Source organism: Trachypithecus francoisi, unplaced genomic scaffold (genome assembly GCF_009764315.1).
Source record: "Trachypithecus francoisi isolate TF-2019V2 unplaced genomic scaffold, Tfra_2.0 Lachesis_group4, whole genome shotgun sequence".
NCBI classification, from domain to species: domain Eukaryota; kingdom Metazoa; phylum Chordata; class Mammalia; order Primates; family Cercopithecidae; genus Trachypithecus; species Trachypithecus francoisi.
The window spans coordinates 138,593,079-138,620,306 of record NW_022681469.1 but is presented as its reverse complement, the minus strand read 5'-3'; the positions used below and the strand labels follow the sequence as shown (position 1 = coordinate 138,620,306).

General features: G+C 52.2%; 1 protein-coding gene across 18 annotated transcripts in view; it reads left to right on the top strand.

Moving 5' to 3' along the window:
- The first annotated feature begins 7,060 nt into the window (after nucleotides 1-7,060).
- Nucleotides 7,061-27,228, top strand: part of CAMK2B (calcium/calmodulin dependent protein kinase II beta) — a 107,707-nt gene continuing 87,539 nt past the window's right edge. For 5 of the 18 annotated variants that reach the window (XM_033194026.1, XM_033194025.1, XM_033194027.1 and 2 more), the window contains exon 1: nucleotides 7,061-7,366. In XM_033194026.1, the coding sequence (XP_033049917.1) occupies nucleotides 7,302-7,366 (65 nt within the window). In that variant the 5' untranslated portion in view covers nucleotides 7,061-7,301. The remainder of the gene's footprint in view (nucleotides 7,367-27,228) is intronic. The other 13 variants (XM_033194023.1, XM_033194028.1, XM_033194021.1 and 10 more) reach the window with 5 other exon arrangements.

The following is a 27,228-nucleotide window of genomic DNA, read 5'->3' as shown; positions in this document are numbered from 1 at the left end:
TTTAATTTATATATGCCAATTTGTTTACCTGCATTCCTGTTTATGGACATTAATACATTGCTTCCAGCTTCACCTACTGTGAGTAAAGCTACTATAAATGCTCTTGTACAAGTTTCTTTCTTTGTTTTTCTTTTCCTTTTTTTTTTTTTTTTTTTGAGACAGAGTCTTGCTCTGTCACCCAGGCTGGAGTGCAGTGGTGCAATCTTGGTTCACTGCAACCTTTGCCTCCCAGGTTCAAGCAATTCTTGTGCCTTAGCGTCCTGGGTAGCTGAGATTACAGGTGTGTAACACCACGCCAGGCTAATTTTTAAACTTTTAGTAGAGATGGGGTTTCACCATGTTGGCCAGGTTGGTCTTGAACACCTGACCTCAGGCAATCCACCTGCCTCAGCCTCCCAAAGTGTTGAGATTACAGGCGTGAGCCACTGCACCCGGCCTCTTTTTCTTTTCCTGATATGTGTTTTTACTTTTTTGGGGTAAAAGCCTAAGAGGAATTGCCGGGTCATAGGGAAGGTATTTGTTTAGCTTTATAATAAACTGTCAAACAGTTCTCCAAAGTGGCTGTCCCGTATTTATGCACATTCTCTTTTATAGTGTTTTGCATCTGTCAACAATAGTAACCCTAACAGCAGTTAGATATTAGCTCCTATCACAAGGCAGAACCCAGAAACAGCTGCCTCGTGCTCCCTGGACTTTGGTTCCTTAGCAGCGAGGGCCAGAGAATGAGTGAGGCACTGCATGGACGAGGCGGCAAAAACCACATTTTCCCCAGCGTCCTTCTCCACTTCTTCAGTCATAGACACCCCACAGCCCAGCCTCCCTTGCAGCTAAATGAAATCACGTGATTCAGCTGTCAGTGGGGTCATGTAGCAGAAAGTTGACTGGTGCGCACCATTCCCCCTCCCTTTCTCTATCCTGCTGCTGGGAACATGGATGTGACAGCTAAATCTCCATGTCAGAGCTCCAGGAAGAGGGCCAACGCCAGATGCAGGAGCAGAAAGCTGGAGGCAGCTTGGTTCCTGAGGGCTTTGTGATCACCCCAGGTGCCACCCCTGATGCTTAGGGGAAAGGCTGCCTTGCATTAGCCCTGGCTGGTGCACACAGACCTGTGTCCATGCTGGGAACTCCAGGCTGGTAGCCAGGCTTCCTGCTTTAGCACAGGCTTTGTGCCTGCAGGTGGACACTACACAGGGTGGGATGGAAGGGGCCTGAGTGCAGAGTCTTCTGACACACGCTAGGAGGCCATTTCCATGATGACAAATCCCTGGTGTCCACTACAGGGAAGGAGGATCTGGGAGCCACTTACAGGCCATCTGGGACCTGCTTCTGTCAGCCTAACTACTCCTGGCTGCTAGATATACTTGGGGGCCTGGCTGGGCTGGGACAGTGCCTGGACTTCTGGTGCCTAGGGCCTGAGGCAACTCCAGGAGGATGGAGGTGACACCAATGAGAACAGCTAAGGTGGGGTCAGTCAGGAAGGGTTCACCTCACCTGGCAGCCAGAGAGTGCCAGGGGTGCTCCAGGGAACCCCAACCAGCAGGAGGGTGGCCCAGAGCCTCAGCCTGGCAGCAGACTTAGCAGGGGTTGCTCTCGCTTCCCTCCCTTTGCCCAAGGGCACCGTATCTCCGGGACAGGTGTTGGTGTCCACCTTATGCTTGGATGCCTGGTGAAAAGGGAGGAAGTCTAGGGGGTTCTCACCCTGTGTTCTCGGGCTGTGCCTCTGAGCCAGGCCTGCAGACACTGCTTCTGGCCAGGGCCGCACTGGTTAGTTGGCTTTATCACTTTGCTTATTAGTCATCAAAGTGGTTCCAAATCCCTTGGAGGACTCAGGCGAATCTGCCAATAAGCCACTGACAAAATACCCTTGCTGGGTCTGACTGCTTCAGCCTCTTTCCCACCCTCTTCATTCCCTAAACATACCAGCTAGTGCCTGCCACAGGGCCTTTGCATGGCAGCCTGTTCTGCCAACACCCTGCCCTTTTCCTCTCAAGGGTAACCTCTCTGTGTCATTCAGACTTCAGCTTAGACATCACCTCCTCAGAAAGGTCTTCCGTGGACTTCCACTCTGAAGTTGCCACCCTATCACTCTGTAGCACACCACTTTGTTTTAATCTACATACAACATTAGTACTAGACCCATCCTTGTTGCTTGTTATCAAGCTTTGCAAAGGCAGAATCCTTGTCCTTCTCATTCCCTGATGTGACTGAGTGCCTGGGCAGAGACGGGCACACAGTAACCACACAAAGAAGGCTGGTGGACACCCTTGAGCAGAACACAGTGGTTAAAGGAACCAGCCACAATACAAAGTCAGGCAGGTTGAGATGCCAATACTAAACTAGCTGTCTGACATGAGGCCAGTTAGAGTCTGTGTCTCGATTTCCTCATTTGTAAAAGGGAGGTAATGATAATGCTATGAAGTTTATTCAAAATGGTGGATGTTGGACTTTTAGAATGGTTTCGGGCATGTGGTGAGTGAATTGTAAATTGTAGCTATGGCCTTCATCATCACCATCACTATCACCACTGTCATCATTGTCACCAACACTATCATTACCACCACCATCACCATCCCCACCACCACCACCATCAGCATCACCATCACCACCACCACCACCATCATCGTCACCAACACCATCATTATCATTATTATCACCACCATCACCACCACCATTACCACCGCCATTGTCACCAACACCTTCATTATCATTACCATCACCACCACCCATTGATACCACCCCATTGACACCACAACTATCACCACCGCCATCACTACCAACCACCACCACCAGCACCATTACCATCATTATCATAACCACCACCACCATTGCCATCCCCACCACCATTACCATCATCACCATCACCATCACCACCACCATTACCACCACCATCATGGTCACCAACACCATCATTATCATCATCACCACCATCACCACCACCATTGACACCACCACCGACACCATAACTATCACCACCGCCATCACTACCAACCACCACCACCAGCACCATTACCATCATTATCATAATCACCACCACCATCGCCATCCCCACCACCATTACCATCAGCAGCAGCACCATTACCACCCTCCACTACCACCAGCACCATTACCACCACCACTACTATCAGCAGCACTACCATCACCACCACCACCATCATCACCACCACCACTATCACCACCACCATCACCAACACCATCATTATCATCACCACTATCACCACAACCATTGATACCACCATTGACACCACCACCATCATAATCACCACCACCACCACCATCACTATCATCATCACCACCATCACTACCACCACCACCATCATTACCATCATTATAATCACCATCACCACCATAGCCACGTATGTGCTTGCCACTGTGTCCTGTAAGGAGTGCCATGTCAAGGGCCAGATGATGGGAGATGGATGGACTAGGGTCTTCCTGCTCTGGGAACCACAGCCTGCTCTCCCTGGTGGATGGCTGGGCCTGAGAGAGGAAGTGTGGTGACACCCTCCCACATGACAGCAGTCCCTGGAGGTGAAGGGGACAGGGAAGGCGTGGCTTTCTTTGGGATAATGAACCCTATGTGCAGCACTTTTGGCTCTGCAGATGTGATGCTTGTTGCCATGGTGACTGTCCTAACAATAACCTCCCAGAACTGATATTCCCCACACCCTCCCCAGCTGCCACCTGGGAGGGAGAGCCCTCCTCGCTTACGAAAGCAAGCTTGAAAGGACAAGGTGGGAGGCAGAGATGACACGGGGGTGGGGGTGAAAGTGGGCCCTTCCTGAAGGTAGGGGTGAGAAGAGGGGGAAGTCTGGGCCTCTCTGACCAGAGCCAAAACCAGATGAGAGGGCTTCTGGAGTCTGGGACCAGAGAGTCATGGCTGGAAGACTTTTCTCCCTTCTAGCCATTTCCCTCTGCTAGGGAGAAGCCCTCTGGGTCTGAGGGTGGGGAGTGGGCTGTTTTTTGAGTGTCTGTGTGGGGTCAAGCTGTCTGGGTAGGGACATTCTGGCTGTCTCTGATAGCCTAGTCCTTCCCCACTGTCTGGTGCCCAATCATGCCAACCTTCCTGTGCTCGCCAAGGTAGCTCCACTTCATACCTCTAATACTTCAGCTCGGAGGAGGGACTGCTTGGGGGTCCCAGGTGCTAACAGGTACAAAAGGCGGGGAGAAGTACAGGATACAATGAATCTCAAATTGCCTCTCTTAGTGACCCCACATTCTTGTGTAACCCTGTTCCTGGGCAATTCTCAACTTTTGAAAGATGACTTCAGCCGGGTGCAGTGGCTCATGCCTGTAACCCCAGGACTTTGGTAGGCCGAGGTGAGTGGATCACCTGAGGTCAGGAATTTGAGACCAGCCTGGCCCATACAGCAAAACCCCATCTCTACTAAAAATACAAAAATTAGGGTGGCGGGTGCCTGTAATCCCAGCTACTTGGGAGGCCGAGGCAGGAGAATTGCTTGAGCCTGGGAGATGGAGGTTGCAGTGAGCTGAGACTGTGCCACTGCACTCCAGCCTGGGCAACAGAGTGAGACTCCATGTCAAAAAACAAAACAAAAAACAAAAACCAAGAAAGATGACCTTATAAAAGACTACCGAGTGTGCTGCCGTGTCCACCACTCAGGGCTCCAGGAAGCCGTGTAAGTGTGGGTCTGTTTGTATGGATGTGTTTGTTGGTACGTGTGTGTTTGTGTGTGTATGTGTGTGTGGAAGGCCAAGAAGGTTTTATGGGACACTGGGGTTTGAGTCATAGTCATTCCATGGCTGTGTGACTGTGGGTAAATTACTGTACCTCTCTGTCTCTCCATTATCCCATCTAGTAAAATGGGGATAATAGTACACGCTTTATAGGATTGTTTCAGAATTAAATGAGATAGTACATGTAAACTGCACAATCAGTGTCAGCTGTCATTAGGATACCAGTACCATTTTATCATCTCCTGGACATGCCGGTAGGAGTGTGTGTGGTTTCACAGTAGCCTGGAAAGGGTCTGACTTACAGAGGGGTACAATTTTCTTGTGTTTGTCTTGTTATTTGTATTCTTTTTTCTTGAGACAGGGTCTTGCTCTGTCACCCAGGCTGGAGTGCAGTGGCTTGATCTCCGCTAACTGCAACCTCTATCTCCCAGGTAGAAACGATTCTCATTTGGGATTATAGGCAATGGGCAACCACACCTGGCTAATTTTTGTATTTTTAGTAGAGACGGGGTTGCACCGTGTTGGCCAGGCTGCTCTCAAACTCCTGACCTCAGGTGATCCACTCACCTTGGCCTCCCAAAGTGCTGGGATTACAGGCGTGAGCCACTGTGCTTGGCTTGTTATTTGTATTCTATTGTGTGGCCCTACCTCGTCTTTCCAGAGCTCAGAAAGGGAAAGTGCGGATGCTTCCAGCAGGTGCTGGAAGAAACTCCTGTGGGGTTAAACACAATGCCAAGAACAAACCTCAGACTTGGCCTCCAGTCCTTTCCCGAGTCCATGCCAGTCTGTCTGTTAGGATGGCCCAGTGTTCTCTGAGTCCAAGTCTGACATGGATGGGGTCTCCCTTCCTGCTATGGTCCTGCTGAAGTCAAGGTCAGGATCCCTCTGCCTCCTCAGCTGGGGACTTCCCCAGGTGGCCCAGCATTTGCCTTTGGCCTGAGAGTTTCTCATCCTCTAGTGTCTTTTGGGTGCAGGTCGGTCGATGGCAGGGACTTGTTGCCGTGTGGTCTACTAATTGCCCAGCAGTCCTATGCCAAATGCATCCTGGCCCAGAAGGGCCCTGGCTGCCGGCACTCAGAATCCCTTTATCCCCTCCCTTATCCACACAACATTTATTGTGGCTTCTGGGGCTTGCCCTGGGCTGGCCACGAGGTGAGAGGGATAAGCAGGATAGGCCCAGAATTGGTCCTTGGGGAGCAGTAAGGAGGTCATATCAGGGCAGCAGCATGACCCAAATCCAGAGCTGGCTGCTGGAAACCCCCTCCTCAGAGCCTACCCAGGATAGACCCTGTCAGAGGAGAGTGTGGGGATGCTGGAGCCCAGTGGTCTAAAGTCCTGGTTCTGGACAGCAGCCCTGGTGCCAGGCCTCAGGGAAGGTTGTTTTGTGGGAAACCGGGTCGGCCATGCCTCCTGCCTGCTTCCCTGCACTCTCCTCCTCCTTGGCCTCCAGGACTGCTTTCAAGAGGGGGTTGGGGTGTGTGGGCTCTCTTCCTCTAGGCAAAAGCAGGGGCCAGACAGGTGGACCGTGCTGGAAAAGGGGAGAATGTGTACTCTTACCTGAGCAGGGTGGCTATGAGCTCTCAGGCCCCCCAGATTGCTGATGGAGCAGCCACTGTTCCCCTGGCTCAGGGTCCCTTGGCCTGGACTCCGAATGTCGCCTCCTGGGACCTCCATTCCAGACACCCCAGCAACCCGTCTCTGGAGAAGTGAGGGGGAAGGGAGGGGCTGGGACCAAGGGGAGGGAGCAGGCCCCACCCCTTCACTTTCTCATGCTAGTGTCCCAGTGTGTATGTCCGGCCTTCTGGGCGGCTCCTCCTGGCCAGGCAGCCTTTGTGACATGTGTGGCTGATGGAGGCTGGGCAGGAGGGATCTGGCAGCATCTCTTCCTGAGGGTGTGAGGAATGAGTCCTGTGGAGGGCAGCACATGAGCCCTCGGCCTCCATGTGGGCCCCAGTCCCCTCCTGCTGTCAGGCTAGGTGGGCCTTCGAGGGAGAGAGGAGGCTGCGTTCATTATGTGCACTCTTCTGTGTTATGTGAGAGCGAGGGGTCGCCAGCAGCAAGTGGCCTGCGTGCGCGAGGTGCGGGCGTGGTGCGGGTACAGAATGAAGGCGTCAGTACAGGGCGCGGGTGTGTGTGCGGGGTGCGGGGGCGGGCGGAGGCGGGCGCGCTTGTGTGTGCAGGTGCAGGTGCAGGTGCAGGTGCGTTGCGTTGCGGGTGCGGGCCACGGGTGTGTGTGCAGGGCGCGTGTGCAGATGCAGGGCGCGGGTGCCGTGCGGGTGCGGGTGCAGGAGCAGCGTGTGCAGGGCGCGGGGAAGGCGCGTGCAGGGGGCGGCGGGCGGGCGGGGCGGGCGCGGCGGCTGCGGCGGTGACAGCGGCGCCCGCGCCTCCCCGCGCGTAGGTGTGCGGCGCGCTCCTGGCGAGGACGGAGCGAGCAGATCTCGCGTGCGCTCGCCGCCAGGCGCAGCCCAGCCCGGCCCCCGCCTGGCGCCGCGAGCCGAGGTGTCTCCCGCGCCCGCGCCCGTGTAGCCGCCGTGCCCGCGAGCGGGAGCCGGAGTCGCCGCCGCCCGAGCGCAGCCGAGCGCACGCCGAGCCCGTCCGCCGCCGCCATGGCCACCACGGTGACCTGCACCCGCTTCACCGACGAGTACCAGCTCTACGAGGATATTGGCAAGTAAGAGCCGCGGCACGCGCGGGCTGGGCCGGGGACCCCAGAGGGCCGGGACCTCCGGGACCCTCAGCGCCGCCGGTTCCGGGCGCACTGCGGCCTCGCGCGCTGCCGGCTTCTGTGGGCTCCGGGCCCAAGCGCACGGCCCCGCGTGGCCCCGACCCCCGAGCCCCAGGCCCCGGGCCCGGTCGCCGGACCTCAGCGCGCGCGGCCCTCTCCAGCTCTGCCCAGCGCAGCTGCCGGGCCGGGGCTCTGGGCTCGCGACTTGGCGCGGCGGGGGCGGCAGCAGGTGTCCCCGGAGCTCCCGGCAGACGTGACGCATTTGGCGGCGGGGAGGTCAGAGAGGAGGGGCGCGCGGGGGCGGCCGCCGGGCCTGGAGCGCCAGGAGGGGTCGGCTGCGGCCCCAGAGGGTCGTCCCCGACGCGGGCACGCTGTCCCCACCCCCACCCGAGCGACAGGCGACGGGGGTGGCGGGACCTGCTTGCGCCTGCTCCTGCGCGTGGCCCCATCCGCGCGGGGGGTGCCGGCGTGGGAGAGCCTCTGCTGTAGGTCTCCTGGGGAATCTGGGTTCTGGAGGATTTTCCCCCAGATTCTTCTGGAAACAGGAATTTGGAGATGTGGGGAGGACGAGGTCAGGGAGCCTGAATCAGGTCATGGGGTTAGGGGGGAGAGATTAAGATCCTGATTGGGTTGCAAATTTCAGGGTCATCGAGGTGGGTGGGGGCTGGATTTTGGACCATTGGCGGGGGCACTCTAAAGGGGAAGGGGCTTTGAAGGTTTGTTTGAAGTGGGACCTCACGGGGAACAGGTGCTGTGGCTCCCGTTCTCTGCTCAGCAGTATGAGCAGTATGGGGCGAAGGTCTGGTTTGGGGTCCCCCAGACCCGGCTTTGCCCCTGGGGTCAGAGATGGGGAACGCCTCAGGGGCCTCCTGTCTGGCCTGGGGTCTCCCGTCTGAGAATCAAGGTGGCTGCACCTGGCATCCCCAGGGCTAGCTTCAGAACTCCCGAATCTCCAGCCTGACTGGGCCAGAGCCCCATCCTCCTCCGTCCTCCCCCATCCTCTTCCGTCCCTTCAGTGCAGGCGGTGGGGGCGCTGGCGGTGCTGGCGAGATTTCCTCTTACACATCCAGCACTGATCCTTTTTTTCCTTTACTAAATAAGTGTCTGGTGAAACCTTGTGGTGGGTGAGGGACGCTGATCATTGATAATTGTGGAGTGTGGAGCTGGAGGAGTGTGGGGGTGTGTTCATCCCCACTTCTCCCTGCACGTGTGGAGAGGATTTGGGTAGGGGGTGGGGATGTGGAGCTCAGCCCTGTGCAAGAAGCCCATGCTGGATGGGTGGGATGAGGGGCCAGGCCGGCTGGGGGACCTTTCCTTGGATGGGTCTGGAGAGCACCCCAGAGTGAGACCTCGAGGGAGAGGGCAGGCCCAGCCCCCTTCATGGGGATCCCTGAGGGGTGGCTGGCTCCCCCGTCTTCACCCCTCAAATGCACAGGTCTACCCCCGCCTGTCCTCTTGGCCTCCAGAGGTGTCCTGGCCGCTGGAAGGGCAGGTGGGTAGCAGTTAATGTGCCTGGTTCTCCGAGGAAAAGAGCAGCAGTGGGAAATCAGTCTTTCCTCAGGGGCCTTCTTGTCGTCTTCTCTGCTTGTGCCCAGAAGCACAGAGGCCCTCACAGCAGGTGTCCCTGGTCTTCCCCAAAGAAGCCACTTTCAAGACCTTCCCATGTACCCCAGTGTCCTCAGCCTGCAGCTCACTCTGGCTGTTCCTTCTCCCCTTTGCTGCGAGCCTCCCTGCATCCAGCGGCAGTGTCAGGGTGGCCAGCTCCCCACTGAGCCTCCAATTCCAGCACAGCTGGATGTCCTGGCCAGTGCCACCCACACTGGGGAGTGAAGGTCTTTGGGGCTGCCTGGGGGAGGTTGAGAGAGGTGGCTCCAGAGGTGGAGACCAGGTGGGGCTAAGTCTGCTGGGCTTCGCTCTGAAGCCGGAGAATGAGCTGCTGCTGGAAGGGAGTGTGGCCTCCTGAGCGAAAGCACTGGGAGCCATGCAGTGGGAGGTGAGGAGTGGAGCCTGGCATCGAGGGGAACCCCGTGACCTGGGACAAGAGGAGATGCCCAAGCCAGGAGCTGGCAGCTCAGTGCAGTGCACCTTTGTGGAGCCCTGCTAGGCGCCGGGACTCTGGGGACGCCAAAGGCCTACCACTGCCCTGCTGTGGCGGCTCTGGGGTAGGGAAGGGACCGATTCCTAGGGGGTGCAGCCGTGCCATAGAGGTGGGTCAGGGAGCGGGGAGGGCAGAGCAGGGCACCCAAGGGGGATGTCTGAGGCCAGGGCTCAGTTGTGGGCTCTCAGCCCTTTTGCAGCGCTGGGGTCCCTTGGTTGATATGTTGGCTGGTTGTTGACAGTGCCTGCCTGGGGCACAGTTGGTGTTGCTTCCTGGCCTCAGGTGGACATGTCCAAGTTTATTTAAAGCTGCAGCCACTGGCACCCAGTCAGGTCTCACTGAGCTCCCTGCCCAAAGGAAGGACTTGGCCTCAGGCCCACAGCTGCTCATGTGTGACGAGGTCACTGGCCTTCCCCCTCCCTTGCCCCATCCTTTTCTGCTGTCTCTGCTCCCGAATCTTCCCCGGAGGCCTGGGCAGCAGGGTCAGCCAGCCAAGAGGAGCCGCTTTCTGGCCCTGCCCTGCCCAGTTCTGTAGGGAGTGTGTGCCCTTCCCTGCTCAGCTTGACACTTCTCACAGACACTAGCGTGGTGGCCCATGTGGGAGCAGTTACAGAGCAAGGCAGGGAAGCCATCAGCCCGGCATGGCCCAGCCAACAGTGCAGTTTTAATTTTTTTATATTGGATAAACTTTAAAAATCCAGAAAAATCCCAGGAATAATAAAATGAACACAGTATCTCTCAGAATTGAAAATGGTTAATCTTTTGTCATTTTGGCTTTAAGTCCTTTTTTAAAAAAATTATAAGAAGTATTACAAAGAAATATTAAGTAACCCATTTTCTTCCAACTACTGCTTTCGTATTTTTCCTCCCAGGCTCTTTTGGGTACATTTACACATGGATATAAGTATCCATAACTAATATAGAGGATTCTTTTGTGTGGGTGTTTTTCTTAACTTTACGTAAAAAACCTGGAACTTGTACTTTTCACTCAGCAGTCTTGTTGACACCTGTGCTTGTCGATGTGTTTAATTGCGGGCTGCTGCGTGGCAACCTGTAGTGTGAACTCTGTCCTGCCTGCCCCTCTCCCAACGGAAATCTAGGTTGTCTCCTGTGTTCCACTGTCACCCAGCACACTGTGGCCAGCACCGTCACGGCCAGGGCCCTGAGTGCGTCTGGGGTGCAGGTATGAGAGTTTCTTTAGGGTGTGTCCCTGGCAGTGGGGCTGCCGAGGAGGGTCCACCTATCTGTCTCTGTAGGTGCCGCCACTCTCCCTGCTGTGTCTACTCGCACAGCAGTGTGGGGGCCGCCCCTTCCGCTGGGTGCTGCCATTCCTAGGGTTGGTAGGTTGTCAGTGCTGACAGGTTGTGAGTGTCGACCGTTTGTTGGGTAGGAAGAGGTCTCACCTTTTGTATTCATCCTCATGAATCTTCCATTTTGGGGGAGTTGTCTCTTTTCAAACATGGAGATCTCCCTAGAAGAAAGCATCTCCCACGAGGTTTTGGATATCATTTCAGGGGTTCATGGGCCCCTCCTTTTCTGGGAGAGATGGCAGCTAGGGCTTTTGGGCCATGTTGTAACAACACCTAATGTGTACATTACTTTAAATGTTTGATTTTATTTGATTCGAATTGTCCAGAAAGGCCCTTCTCCCCAGCCCCATTTTACAGACAAAGAACTGAAGTTCAGGAAAGGTTGGCAACTTGCCCAAGCCCAGGAAGCGAGAAGAGCCCCTGAACTCCAGTCCAGGGCATCTCCTACCCCTTCCATCTCTCCCACGAAACCTCAGATAGGCCCAAAACTGACCTTGATATGTCCTTGACTCCATCCAGTGGTACCCCAGTTGCCAGAGAGCAGGCTGTATCCTGGGGCGTGTGTGGCCTGACCACTGGCGGGGGCATCACTGTCAGCTGGCGGATGCCTTCTGCCGAGACGCACACTGTGAACCAGCGAATGGCCTGCTAGGTAGTTAATAGATAAACTTAGGAAATTCAGAGCAAATCAATTTTTGAGTCTCCAAGCTCTGAGCCGGTTGCCAGGGAAGAGAGGAATGGAGGAGGAGGGATCATTGTATTTGCTTTCTCCTTCCCCAGAGCACACCAGGCACTCCCTGCCTCAGGGGCCTTGGCCAGGCTGCCTCTCTTCCCCTGACCCCTCATAGCTTACTCCCTTGGGCTGCTCAGCAGGCTGTCCCAGACGCCCACCACCCCTCCCCTTTTGCCTCCCCACTCCTCCCTGCTCCTCCCCCCCAACTTGTCTTTTCCCTGGCACTTTGCCCCATCTGATGTGCTGGACAGCTTACCCACAGAGAGGCAGAGGTCCGGTCCTCTGCCCATGGCTGTGTCCCCAGTGCCTGGCCCGAGGTGGGGAAGGGGTGAGTTGGGTGGGCCTCTGCCTTCCGGCCTGGCTCCCAGGAGGCCAGCAAGAGTCCTCCTGGTCTTGATTCCTTAATGTAGGGTGGTTTAAAAAGAAGTCGCACATGCTGAGATTGCTGGCAAGATATGCATTAAGGTGATGCTAGTTTAGTTACTATTTAATGGTATTTTTATACCATAACCTACTTTGCTGAGAGCTAAGAATATATCTGCATGCTTGCTACCAGGACTCTTTTCTTTTCTGGTAACAGTTGCTAGCGCTTAAATGGTGCTTATTATATTAACGTGCTAGATCTGTGAAGTAGGTACTGTAATCATCCCAAGTTTACAGGAGAGGTAGCTGAGGCAGAGAGAAGCCCCATTCCCCAGAAAAGGTCACACAGGGTCAGGATTTGAATCCACATTCTGCTCCTCTCAGAAGCTCATTACCCTACTCTACTCTGTGCTTTAAAAATGCTGTAACTCCACTGGCTGACTCATGGCCAGCTTGTGGTCTTCTCTGACCTGAGGCTTTTGGGTACCTGTCCTTGGCCGGTTGCTCACTATGATGTATTTGTGCTTTTCCAAACCAAGGGCACTACCTCTAGGTTCCCCTTTGTGAAAACGTTATTTCCTTTCATCGTCAAAGACAACCAACACTCTGACTCCATATGACACCAGCAAGACTGGAAATTTTTATTTTATTAATTAAATTACCAGGGCAATATGGTCTTGTAAAACACACACACACACACACCCCAAGTAATACAGAAGTACATGCAGTAAAATGTGACTTGTTTACACTCAAGTTCCCTCACTCGCCAGAGGTACCTGACCTCTTAATTTTAATGTCAGTATGAGGATATGCGTGTGTGTGTGTACATATATACACATCTACATATATAGCAGATATATATGATTTCAAAACACAGATGGAATCACCATATATGTAATTCTGCAATCTGTTTGCCCAACACTTTCATGACGACCCCCTGTGTCAGTAAGTCTTTTCTTAAAGCTAAGTGCCTTCCAATTCTTAGCAGAGAAATGTCTGCATACCCGTTGGCCACATTTTTTAAACCAAAAATTGGGACCCATCCTCTAGCAAGTGTGATGGGGTATAATAGGATGCTATATTTGAAATCAGGGCCTGAAAGGTTATTAGGAGGGTCCAACTGTTGTGAAGGAAAGCTGTGTTCTCAGCACGACCAGCTGCAGGGGCTGGGCCCGTGGAGGTGGGTGCAAGTGGACTCCTGCCAAGGTCAAAGGCCACAGGACTAAGGATGTCTCACGTCTCACTTGAAAGAACTGAAGGACTTATTCCCATCTTTCCATCCCCCCTTTCTAGGAATCCCCAAGAGCAGAGGGGAGAGATATGCAATGTTTAGGTTTTATGTCTTCTACTTAAAAATTCTAACAGGGATGTTTCCCTCATTTTTGCTCCATTGGCCTTTAAAGAGTCTATACTATGCCACCCTAGAATTTAACAGTAATTTACTAGAAGAGACCAGGTAGAGCTAAGTGTGCAATGTCTGTCCCTGGCAAGACCACTCCCACTTCCCTGTGTTCCGTGATGCCACCTCCCTGGTCCAGGCAAGCGATGTGGCCTTTCTGGAGATTTTAAATATATTTTCAAAAAATTTAATTCTCTCTTCCCCCACACAAATGGAATCTGATTTGATTATTTTTAAAGCATCTTTTACAGCTGCAAGTCACTTTGCTAGTGTAGAAACATAAAAATGCATTATGTATCAACTTGGTTTTTAAAAAATTATCATATTGGCATATTACACAGAAATGTATATTTTATTCATAGAAAAATTTGAATTTATTTAAAATGAAAACATCCTTTTATGTTCGAGAGAGGTGGTGTTGCTAGCTGCCAAACTTTTGGGTGGCTTTTGTCTCCTGGGTTAGAGGGTCACTTGTTGAGGGCTCCGTTCCTGGTGGACGTCGTTCTTTTTGTATTGACATAATTATCCAAAAATAACTAAAGTTATGATTCTTTGTTCAGCCAGATAGAAGCTTTTGTTGAATTTCTAGAACAGATTGGCAACAACCAGGCAAAGATTTAAGAAGATTTTCTGGGAGGAAGCATAATGGCACACTTGTACGGGGGCGGAATTTGGGACCCACAGTCCCTGTTTCCCCACTTTGTGAGCAGCCAGAGAAGTCAGGAGGGCAGGAGCTGCTGTCGCCCTGACAATGAAGTACAGCAGGTGTTATGCCTTCTGCTGTAATGCCCTCTGGGTGTCAAGCACATCCCAGTGAGTGCCGTTTCCAGCAAGGAGCTGAGGAGCCCTGCTTCTGTCACCCAACACACCCTGAATTCAAGTGCTGATAACAGTGCCTGGCACACAGTAGGTGCTCCACAGTGGCTCAGCAATGGTCTAGGTCACTCAGGCCTTGCACCTGGGACTGCTTCCCAGAGCAGTGGCGCACCCACCCTATCAAAGATGAGGGCCTTACAAGAGGTATTAGGTGGCTCTGCAGGTAGGTCTTGGGGGTGTATTCTGAAGTCCAGTCTGGGTAGACAGTCTTGTCACCTGGTGAAATGCAGTAGCAGGGCTGTCAGCACTTATATGTCTGCCATGAGCTTGACTCCAAGAGGCTTGCAACCTTTAGCTCATTTCTTAATGAAGTTGTTCACATGACCTCTTGTTTGTTGAGGTGCTGTCTGATTCTCAGCATCTGTGGATTTGATCCAGGCCGTTCATTAGGGGCTTTCTGGGCAAAGAGTATGAGTCTGGTTAGGAGCAGGCCCTCCCGAAGAAGATGACCAGGGGATGGTTCTCGGCCCCCACCACACATGGGAAGCCCCTGAGGAGTGTTCAGGCCCCATCGCATTTAACCAGACACTAGGGAAATGGGGTGTCAGCATTTTTTAAAAGCTCCCAGGTGGTTCCAATGGGCATTACATACCTAGACTCTGCAGAGGAGTCTGCACCTGAGGCCAGACACTTGCCTAAGCCCACACTCCTTCGTACAACCCTTGGTTCTTTCAGAGCCCACCTAAGCATGGATTTGAAGTTTACCTTCATTTTTTCTACATTCACAATGACGTTACTACCCCACTACCCACCCTACCCAAGTTGTCGAGAGCACCATGGTCCAGAAGAGATAAAATGTGATACAAAGGTGAGCCATGTGTGTGATTTAAAATTTTCTAGTACTTAAAGAAAAAAGAAACAGATGAAAGGAACTTTAATAATATATTTATTTAACCTTATATCCAAAATATCATTTCAGAGGCCTGGTGCAGTGGCTCGCGCCTGTAGTCCCAGCACTTTGGGAGGCCAAGGTGGGTGGATCACTTGAGCCCAGGAGTTAGAGACCATGGGCAACATGGCAAAACCCCATTTGTACAAAAAAAAAAATTATTTCAACATGTAATCAAAACAAAAATTATTAAGCTCTTTTGCATTCCTTTTTGTATTATGTCTTGAAACCTGGTGTGTATTTTACCCTTATGGCACATCTCAGTTTGGACCAGGTTCTTATGTCTACATGGTGATAGTGACCACAATATTGGACAACACAGGGCCAGAGCTTCAAAATCACTGTTTTTTGTTTGTTTGTTTTTCATTTTTCCTGGTTTCTTTTAAGGATAATAGTTACAGTCATAGTTGTCTTTGTCTGTTCCTGATTTCTTTTGCTGTCCTGAAGACTTATTTATTCAGCAAGTCTGGTTGCCTGTACTTGCCATGTGCCATGGGTGCTTGGAAAACAGTAGTGAACAAAGAAGTCAAGGATGCCTGCCCTTGGGGAGCTTATATACTGCTGGATAGAGGCAGGCAATAAACATAAATACTAAACAAATTATATGATAGGGTAGAAGGTGATTAATACCTCTGGGAATAATTAAGAAGACTCAGGAGTGCCAGTTGGGAGGCAGGTTACCATTATAAAAAGGATGGTAAAGCCAAGAAAAAAGAAGATTCCAATTGCTAAAATCAGGAATGACATAGGGGACCTTACTGCCAACCTTACAAAAAAAAATTATAAGGAAATAACTGTGAATAATTATGTGCCCTCAAGTTAGATAACCTGGATGAAACGGACAAATACTTAGAAAGACACAAACTACTGAAACTGACTCAAGAAGAAATAGAAAATCTGAGTAGACCTATAACAAGTAGAGATTGACTTAGTAATTTAAAATGTTCCCACAAAGGAAAGCTCAGGCTCAGATAACTTCACTAGTAAATCCTACCAAACATTTAAAGAAGAATTAATACCAGTCTTTTACAAGCACTCCCAAAAAGTAGAAGAGGAGGAAATTCTTTCCAATTCATTATGTGAAGCCGGCAAATACCCTAACACCAAAACCAAAGATATCACAAAACTACAGACTGTTGTCACTTATGAATGCAGATGAAATATCCTCAACAAAACACTAGCAAAATAAATCTAGCAACATATAAAAAGGATTATTTATACATTAGGAACAAGTAGGATGTATCCCAAGAATGAAAGGTTCATTCAGCATACAAAAATCAATCTATATAATTCATCATGTTGATAGAACAAACATAGAAACTATATGAACCATTTCAATAGATGCAGAAAAAGCATTTAACAAAAACCAATACTCTTTCATGATAAAAACTCAACAAACGACAAGTAGAAAGGAACTTCCTTAACTTGATAAAAGACATTTGTAAAAAATCCACAGCTAACCTCATATTTAATGGTGGAAAACTGGAAAACTGAATGTATCTGCTCTTTCCATTTCTAGGCAACATGGTATAGGAGATTTTAGCCAGGGCAATTTGGCAAGAAAAAGAGATAAAAGGCTTCCAGATTGGAAATAAATAGTTGTAGCTACCTCTCTTTTCAGATTACATGCTTTTGTATACAGAAAACCCTAAGAAATCCATTTTAAAAACTATTAGAACTAAAAAATGAATTTAGCAAAGTTGCAAGACATAAGACCAATATACAAAAATCCATTGTATTTCACTATACTAGAGGTTTAAAATAACAAAATAAAATTAGGAAAAACAATTTACAATAGCATCTAAAAAATAAAATAATACTAAATTTAATAAAAGAAGTACAAGACTTGTACATTGAAAACCACAAACCACTGTTGAGAGAAAGTAAAGAAGACCTAAATTAATGGAAAGACATCCCATGTTCATGAATTGGAAGATTTAATATTGTTAAATAGTAGTATGCTCCAAATCGACCTACATTTTTGCTATGAAAATTGCAGCTGCGTTTTTTGCAAAAATTGACAACCTGGCCCTAAAATTCACATACGAATGCAAGAGACCCAAAATAACTAAAACAATCTTGAAAAAGAAGAACAAAGTTGGAGGACTTACAGGTTCTGATTTCAAAACTAACTACACAGTTACAGCAATCAAGACAGTGTGGTATTGGCATAAGGATAAATACATAGATCAGTGTAATAGGATTGAGAGTGTAGAATAAATCCATACATCTGTGGTCAGCTGATTTTTTACAAGGGTGCCAAGACAATTCCAGTGGAGAAGAATAATGGTCCATTCAACAAATGAACAATTGAGTATCCACATGCAGAAGAACAAAGTTGGAGCTGTACTTGACACCATATACAAAAATTATTTCAAAATAAATAATAGATCTAAATGTAGGAACTAAAATCATAAAACTCTGAGAAGAAAACATAAGAGCAAATCTTTGCAACTTTGTATTAGGCAATGGTTTTTTAGATATGACACCAAAAGCATAAACACAAAAGAAAAATAGTTTTACTGTTGGGCTTCATTAACAGTGAAGACTTTTGTATTCAAAGGACACCATTGAGAAAGTGGAATAGAATAGCCCATAGAATGGGAGAAAATATTTGCAAATCATGTGTCTGGTAAGGAATTTGTATTCAGAATACTTTAAGAACTTTTACTACCTGACAGTAAGAAGAAACAACCTAATTAAAAAATGGGCAAAGGACTTAGACATTTCTCTAAAATAGGTAACAAATGGCCCACAGCACGTGAAAAGATTTTGGCATCATTATGGAAATGCAATTCAAAACCATCATGAGATGCCATTTCACTCTTACTAGGATGACTATTTTCAAAAAGACAGATAATAGCAAGTGTTGGTGAGGACGTGAAGTTGGAATGTCCATTCATTGCTGGTGAGGATGTAAAATGGCACAGCTACTATGGAAAATAGTGGGTCCTCAAAATGTTCTGTTCCTAGGTATATACCCAAGAGATATGAAAACATATGTCCACACAAAAACTGGTTCATAGCAGCATTATCCATAATAGCTAAAAAGTAGAAACAGCTCAGATATCCACCAGCTAATGAATGGATGAGGAAAATGTGTTATATCCATACAGTGGAATATTATTCAGGCATAAAAAGCAATGAAATACTAATAAGCACTGACACATGCTGAAATGTGGATGAACCTTAAAAACATCATGCTCAGTGCAAGAAGCCAGTCACAAAAGGCCACATGTTGTTTAATTGCCTTTTTATGAAATGTCCAGAAAAGGCAAACCTGTAGGACAGAAACTGGAGGGAGGATGGATGGAAAGAGGGTGGGCAGTGACTGCTCATGGACAGAAATTTGGTTCTAATGTGATGAAAATGTTGTAAACTTAGATTGTGGTAATGGGTGTGCAACTCTCAATATATTTAAAACCACTGAATTATATACTCTAAATTGGTGAATTGTTTGGTATATGAATTAAATCTCAATAAAGATGTCAAAGAAATAAAACCTACTTAGAAAATAAAAGCTATCACATCTGGATCTCAACTTTCACATTACTGAGGAGTGAGCTTTGAAATTAAAGTGATTGCCAATGCCCAGCTCATGGTTGGTGGCCTCCCCTAAACTTCAGGACCCCAGCAGAAATGCAGCTTTGGCCAGGCCACCTCCTTTGAACCAGCCTCTGCTGCGAAGTGTCTTCGCAAACAAAAAACAGTGAGAAGAAGCCTTGTCACTCGGGCATCTGACTGGTGCTGGATGACAGCATCTCTAAACTTAGCCAGCCCTCTGGGCCTGTGCCTGATGTGAGAGCTCAGGCCACAGGCACTGGGGAGGGCCAGGCTCCTGCTGGCCTGGGAAGATCCAGGAACCTGTGAGCCCTCACATGAGCCCGGCCTGGGGCGAGTTCTGACCTGGAGTTCAGGGACACATGACACATTGGGTGACCCTTTCCAGAGACCAGCACAGGGGAAGATGCCATCTGCACCACCTTTCAGGACTCTGTGACTGAGGGTTCCACTGCGACTAGGAACCCAGTAGGTGCCCTGGCTTCCGAACTTTGCCCCCATAGCCTCACCCCACATCTGGGCCTCACCTCACATTCTGGGACTCTATTTTGCTTGTTTCCTGAGTGGCCTTTGGGAATGTCCCATCAGAAACTCCAGGCCAGGCCTTTGTAGCAAGGCTGGGGCTGTAGCCTCCCATTACTGCAGTGTGAGGTGGGCCTCAGGGGTCCCCTCCGCCTGTGCCCTCTTTCTTCCTCAGAGAAAGCCTGGGCCCCTCAAGTCCTTGTGGGGGACTCATAGCAGCAGGATGACTTCCATGGCAGTGTGGGACTTCTGAGGTACAATGTGTGGTCACAAGGCCGCTGCTGAGGAAGCGCACCAGCCCCGAGGGTCCTGCTGTCTCCTTGGAAATGAATGTGGCCGAGCCTGTGCTCCTCCTTCAACAGAGTTGGGGACCCAGCTGTCCTGATCCCACTGCCCACCACCACCCCATCCCCATCCTTTCATCATAACAGCCCCAGGGACTGACGGAGAACACACCTCCCAGTCAAAAACCCTGAGAAAAGCTGTGATTTTGATGCTTTTCACAATTCCTCTGCATGCCTGAGGCCAGATTCATTTTATTCTTACATTTTTATTCTCTGATTGACATTCACAAATTATCTTGACCAATTGTCCACATGACATCCAACCCAGGACGGCCTGTCTTGCGGGAGGTGTTACTCTTTCTGTCTTCTCTGTCTCTCTGTTTCTCTCTCTTTTTCTCACTTCATGTTTCCGCTTTTCCTCCCTCTTTTGCTTCCTGTTCTTTTCCAGGCTCTTCCTGGTGTGGTGACGATGGTTACTGGGCACTCCCCTCACTTTATGGGGCACCCCTCCCGGGCAGGACCTGGGGCTGTTTCTTTCTCCAGCCTCATTGTCCTCCCCTCCTTCTGTCCCTCTTCCTCCCTCTCCTTTCTTTCACTTAAAGGATCCTGTCTTTTGGGGAGCCCTCCTTCTCCTGCCCTTCCAGGTCCTCAGTAGCTCATCCCTAGCTCTGAAGGCTGTTCTGGGGCTCTGCAGCCCCTGAGAGTGTCACAGGCACTTCTAGGCTTCTGGGTCTTTGCCACCACCTCCCCACACCACCACTGACCCCTGGCTGAGCTATTTCCCACACCGTGGGCTGAGGATGCTGGAATAGAGTTGTCATTTTAAATTCCACTCACCTCTACTTTCTGGCACCGAGGATGGAGGCTCTAAAGTGTGGATGGACCAGAGCACAGCCTTCCTGTGACTCCTGAGCTGTTTCTGTGGCCTCACTGCCCTGGGGTAAATGTGGGGCTCTTCCCAGCCTTGGTCACCCACGGGGGCATCACCAGCAGGAAGCACACACTGGGTGCTCAGTTTCCCCCTCTGGGCTGTGGGGACAGTGATGTGGCAAGGGAAAGTCTCCAGCAGGTATGACTCCATGGTGAGGATGGGCCTGTGCCTCATTTGGGCCCCGTTGTATGACCCTGGGCAGGAGACGGGTCACCTCTTGGAGCGTCGTGAGGGTCAGTCCATGGTGCAGGGAGCCAGCCATGCAGCCGCCCTTCCCTGTCCAGAGTGGGGATAGGGCAGAGCCAGTCACACACCCTTTCCCCTTGTCCCATCTGCAGGTGGGAGCAGAGACACAGGCCCGAAGGCCTCTGGTTTCCCACTGTTGTCCCTGAGGCCCGGAGCTGGGGTGGTAGGGGGCCTGTGTGAAGGATGACACAGCTCAGAACTGCAGAGCCAGGCTGTGGTGCTCGCAGGGGCAGGACAGCCCCTTTGGATACCTGGGGCTGGGGCTGGGAGAGACCTAAGTGAGGGTTGCAAGCGCCCAGGGCCAGCCTCAGGGGCACGTGCTGGGGCACAACAGTCCTGCCTGCCACCCCTCACAGCCATGCATTGCTTTTAGTTTATGGTTTACTGTCTGGAATCCTTAGGGATTCTTTTCTCTGAGTTTTTCTTGTTTGTTACTAGAGGTTAAGAATTTGATTTGCCACATGGTAATAAAGGAGTTCTTCCCAAAACCAGATTTTGGCTGAGTGCGGTGGCTCACTCCTATAATCCTAGCACTTAGGGAGGCTGAGGTGGACGGATCACTTGAGGTCAGGAGTTCGAGACTAGCCTGGCCAACATGGTGAAACCCCATGACTACTAAAAATACAAAAATGAGCCAAGCGTGGTGGCACGTGCCTGTAATCCCTGCTACTCAGGAGGCTGAGGCAGGAGAATCGCTTGAACCAGGGGGTTGTGGAGGTTGCAGCGAGCCGAGGTCGCGTCATTGCACTCCAGCCTGGGCAATAGAATGAGACTGTCTCAAAAAAGTAAAAAAATAATAAAAATAAAAACCAGATTTTAAAGACAGCATTGCAAGTCTCAGTTTCTGTCATTATTTCTTAATGATTCCTCAGAGATAATGACTACATACCATACCAGGACATTATTTTATTAAGGTAAAATATACATAACAGAAAAATTTACTGTCTTAACCATTTTTAAGTGTACAGTTCAGTGGCAGTAAGTGTGTTTACATTGTTGTGCAACTATGACCACCATCCATCTCCAGAACGTCTTCATCTTCCCCAAGTGAAAATGTCCCCATTAAACACCGACTCCCCATTCCCCTCCCTCACCCTGGCACCCACCATTCTGCTGTCTGCCTCTATGAATTTGACAACTTTAGGGACTTCATATAAGTGGAATCAGACGGTGTTTGTCCTTGTTTCAATAAGCATAATGTCCTCAAGTTTTACCCATGTTATAGCCTGTGTCAGCATTTCCATCCTTTTTAAGGCTGAATAATATTCCATTGTGTGCATTTTGCTCATCTGTCGACAGACACAGGTTGCTCCTCCCTCTTGGCTGTTGTGAATAATGCTGCTATGAATGCGGGTGTACAAAGGACATTTTTAAAGGACATAATACATGGCCCCCTCCCACTGCGCATGACATAGCCACTGGGTTGTGCGGCCTTGGGCTGCCATATAACTCTCTGGGTTTCAGCCTCCCCACCTTATGAACCGGAAGGGTTGGGTCAGTTGACTCTCTCGGGTCCCTTCTGGCCCCAGAAACTGGTTCTGTGAAAGCCCCATTTCTTTCTTCGGAGACTTGCCCCACAGCTCACCTCTCCCATGTGCAGGTGCCGCACAGTCTGATTACGTGGACATTTCTAAGCTTCCAAAATCCTTTTGCATTCCTTGAGAATAAAACTTTCGAAGGATGAAATCTGATTGATCTGAAACCAAACAAAACCCTGAGTACTTTAATTGATGCGCAGCTTGCAGGAAGAAAGAAGCAAGCGGACACAAAGCTATCCTAAGTCCCAAAGGGCCCCCGCCCCGCTCCAGTCTCGGCTACCATGCGTGGACCCCGTGCGGTTCCGCGCGTGGCGTGGTGAGCCCGGGGTCCCTGACGGTGGCGCCCACCGCTCAGCCGGCGGAAAGGCTCTTCCCGCGCGTCCTTCGCGAGCCGCGCGGCCTCGGCCTCGCTCTGGCGGGAGTCATTCCGGAGCCTGGGCTTCTACTCGTGCTCCGGCGCGGTGACTTCCAGCGGGCCGCCGCTCCAGGAGGGGCGTGACCTGCTCTGAAGCGCCGCCTTTGAAGGGTCAGAGGCTGCGCCGACGCCGAGTGAGGCCCATAGGGTGCTGGCGTCGGAATCTCTCTCGTCCCCAGTTTCTTCCGAATGGGCTGGTATCGCTGACTTTTGTATCCACCCAGGTCCCACTACTGGAGCGAGGGACTGACTGCTCCTCCGCGGGCGCGCCTGCCTGGGCAAGGTCGCTGTGTCCCTTATACAGCTGGGACGCCGCGGGCGCAGAGTCCCGACCCCACCGCACCCCAGCCCACGCCCGCGCCCTGGGGTCAGAGGACTCCTCGATGGGGACCTCTTCTGCCCGTCCTTCCCGAGGGCCCTCCCCATGCCCTGTGCTTAGGGGCGCGACGGAGCTGGGGACCCCGATGTGGTCCAGGGCAGCCCCTGGACGTGCAGGAGGGAGATGGGGGCGCAGCAAGGGTGGGCCTAGGGGCTGGAGGCGCAGCCCAGCCCTCCTTCTCCTGCTGGCTCGGAGCTCGGGTGCTCGAGCAGTCCTGAGAGCTCAGTGGCCTTAAAGCGGCCGTCTGTGTCCCTTCTCCCGTCAGGCCAGGAGCGCAGATGGCCTGGACCCCAGGTGGGTGGGCTGACCCCGGCCCCAGAGCCCGGCTTCAGTTGGGCAGCTGTGAACTGCCCGTTGTCCCAGCCGCCTGCAGGGAGGAGCACCAGCCTGACTGTGGTGAGACCCCTCTCTCCTCTCTGGGGCCTGACCTGGTGTCTACCCATTCCTCCGAGACAGTGCACAGCACAGCCGCTGTGGTTTGTGGAATTTGCTTTGGTGGTGGGAGCCTACTGGGCCAGGCGGTCTGTGCTGGGCAGGGCTCTGGGGCACAGGTCTACCCCCCCAGACCTGAGGACACAACTCACCAGACAGGGCTAAGACAAGCCAGGCTGGTCACCACAACTCTGTTCCCTCAGTGCCTTTGCTGGACCCTTCTGGGCCTTCCGGCTGGCAGGCGGTAAAGGGCAGGCTGGCCATGGGCAGAGGCCCCGGAGAGGGATGGCAGGCGGTAAAGGGCAGGCTGGCCATGGGCAGAGGCCCCAGAGAGGGATGGTCTGCTCAGCCTCTGGTCTCGTGAGGAGAGACAAGGGGCTCACACACCGCCTGATGTGTGCGACCTGCTGCTGGGCAAAGCGCCTTCTCTGTGCCTCATGGCTGGTCTTGGGGCTAGTGGTCACCTGCATTCCCTGAGCAGGATGGGGCCTTGCCCTCCAGACAAGGTGGGATCTGGAGGCCCCACACCTCCCCCTCTCTGTGGTGTCACTCCTGCCTTCATCCTCCCAAAGTAGACACGTTGGGGGAACCTTGCCCTGCCCTCTGGGTGTCCCTGAGGATCCAGCTCAGAGAGGGCAGCAGTGTGGTTCTGAAGGGGATGTCCAAGGAAGTGGGGGGATGCACAGGAGGAGGGCCAGCAGCCCCCGAGCAGGGAAGGCAAGCTGTGAGGAGAGGAGGGGGACGTGCGATGCGAGCCAGGGACTAGGATTGGGGACCCAGGAGCAGGGCACCATGCTGGGTGCCACCCCACACACAGGCATGGGGCAGGCCTTGTCTCTCCTCCCCCAGCCACCTGGGCCTTCCTATCTGGTATCCTGGCTCCACCTACCGTGGGCACTTCTTTCATCCTGCAGCTCAGCTTGTCCCTGGAATTTCTCAGGTGAGAGTCGGGATGGCAGCCCCGGCAATTAGCCCTCCGCACATCTGGATTCTAGGGGCAAAAGGGGAAGAGACATGCCCTGTGCTTAAAGTGTTCACATTCGTGTTAGGGGACAGAACAAGAACATGCCTGCCGCATGCCTCCTGGGCACGTCCTGTGTGGGTGAGGCCACAGCAGGCCCTTCCAGCATTTGGGCTATATGAGGTGAACGGGTGGTTTCCCTAATATGGAAAGAGCTCCTATAGGTCAATAAGGCCTGGAATCCCAGCGCTGTGAGAGGCCCAGGTGGGAGGATCACTTAGGCTAGGAGACTGAGGCTGCAGTGAGCTGCATTCACACCACTGTACTCCAGCCTGGGTGACAGAATGAGGCCCCCCAGTTTTAAAAAAGAAAATGGCCAAAACTCCAATTGAAGTATGAATGACAGATACAAGCATCAACAGCTCACAGAAAAAGAAATGAAAGCTTCAGTGGGTAAAAACAGGAAAATAAATTCAACAAGGGTCAGCTCTCAGAGTTCCCCTCAAAGTTCCCACAGGCTCCTTCCAGGCGGCCCTAGGCTAATGGGCCACCTCCTCCAGACTGTGGCTCTGATCCTCTCATGAGGACAGGACCAAGGCCCTAGGACACAGGAACCGTGGCCTCATCCCAGGGAGTGGGTTGGCCTTGATGTGCATGATGGCCTCTCCATGTGGGCAGAGGAGGAATTCCAAAGATGCAGTGAGCCCTGGCAGACCATTCCCAGTGCCAGCGGCCAGATGGTGCCGATGACACGGGAGGCCTCATGCTGAGCCTCCTCAAACCCTCCTCTTCACACACCCTCCCCTGCTCACACCCTCCTTCTCCTGCTCACACCCTCCTCCCCCTGCTCACCTCTCCTCCCCCTGCTCACACCCTCCTCCCCCTGCTTGCACCTTCCTCCCCCTCCTCACACCCTCCTCTCTCTGTTCACACCCTCCTCCCCCACTCACACCTTTCTCCTCCTTCTCGCACCTTCCTACCCCTGTTCACACCTTCCTCCCCCACTCACACCTTTCTCCTCCTCCTCGCACCTTCCTCCCCGTTCACACCTTCCTCCCCTTGCTCACACCCTCCTCCTGTTCACACCCTCCTCTCTCTGCTCACACCCTCCTCCTCCTGCTCACTCCTTCCTCTCCTTTCTCACATACTCCTCCCCCTGCTCACCCCTCCTCTTACTACTCACACCCTCCTCCCCCACTCACACCCTTCTCCCCCTTCTCACACCCTTCTCCCCCTACTCACACCCTACTCCCTCTGCTCACACCCTCTTCCCCTGCTCATGCCTTCCTCCCCATTCTCAAACCCTCCTCCTACTCACACCCTCCTCCCCCTGCTCACACCCTCCTCCCCTGCTCACACCTTCCTCCCCCTACTCACACCCTCCTCATCCTACTCACACCCTCCTCCCGCTGCCCACACACTCCTCCCCCTGCTCACACCCTCCCCTCCTCCTCACACTCTCCTCCCTCTGCCCATACCCTCCTCCCCCATCCACACCCTCCTCCCCCTACTCACACCTTCCTGCCCTTCCCGCACCCTCCTCCCCCTGCTCACACCTTCCTCCTCCTGCCCGCACCCTCCTCCCCCTGCTCACACCTCTTCCTCTTGCCCACACCCTCTTCCTGCTCACTGGACCCAGCATGGCCGGATTGAGTGATAGTTCTCCAGCAACCCTTGTGCGTTATCTGCAGAATCCACCACATGCTTCAAGGCCAGGTCCAGGGCTAAGAGACAGGCTAGACTCTCCACCCTAGAGGCCAGGCCTGACCTGCAGGCCTCCCCTAGCCTGCTGGAAGAGCATGGGCACAGTGGGCTACAGGTGTTCCTGGGTGGTCCTCCCTCCTGTCTTCATCTCTGTATTTATTTTGCTCTTTGCTTAATGCAGACCCCCCCACTGGGGTCCTGGCCATTGCTCTGGGGCACATCTCCTGTGGGGTTGCTAAAGGAAGGCATCTGTTGCTGAAGATTTCTGGAGAATATGGTTCGCCTCAGAGAACAGAGAAGTGAAAGAGAGAGATGGATGCTGATACAGAATGAGCAGAAGTCCCAGACCCTCCCCGGAAGGGGGAACTTCCCACCGAGGCTGCACAGGACAGGCTGGATTTGCGGGGATCCCAGCCCAGCCCACCGTGGCTTTCAGAACCCCCAGTCAGACTGGCTCCCTTGTGGGCCCTCTCCTGGGGAAGGCTGCTCACCCCCTCTCCTCTCTCGCTCCCATGGAGAGCGTATAATTTCAGCCCCTAGGTGGTCTCTGGCCTGTCAGGTTCTCCTCCCTCCCTGCCCCTCGGCCCCTCTCCCTCTGGGTATTTGGGGTATGTAGAGGGCGGCCACATCATCTCCCCTCTCAAGTGGTGCCCTGGCCAATGTTTAACGGGGGGTGGGGTCCCTGGTGGGTGGTGTTTGCCCATTTCTGTGGTGTGAAGATGCCCATCGTGGCCAGTGTCAAGCTAACAACATGACATCAGCTGGCTCGCAAGAATCCAGAAAATGTGAAAGTCTGTTCTCCAGCTGGAAGAGCTGTCTCTGACGCCCACTGCCTCTGCCTTGGCACAGCCAGCATGACCAAGTGATGGAGTGAGCCAAGACTGCACCCAAGGCCTCTCGCCCCTGTCTTGGTCCCGCTGCCAAATCCCAGCCCTGCTTCTTCCCATTCCCAGGGCTCTGCTTGGCTCAAGTCCCGTGATTCATTCTCCTCTTGCTCCCACCTCCCCCACCTTACAGGAGTGCACTGTCCATCTCCCCAGGAGACTTTTTGAGCCAGTGCAGGGCATCTCAGGGGACCTGTGCAGGGTGGCAAGAGGTTGGTGGGGGGGTTGGGGATTTTTGTTTCATTTTGTTTTTGTTTTTGAGACTGGATCTTGCTCTGCCACC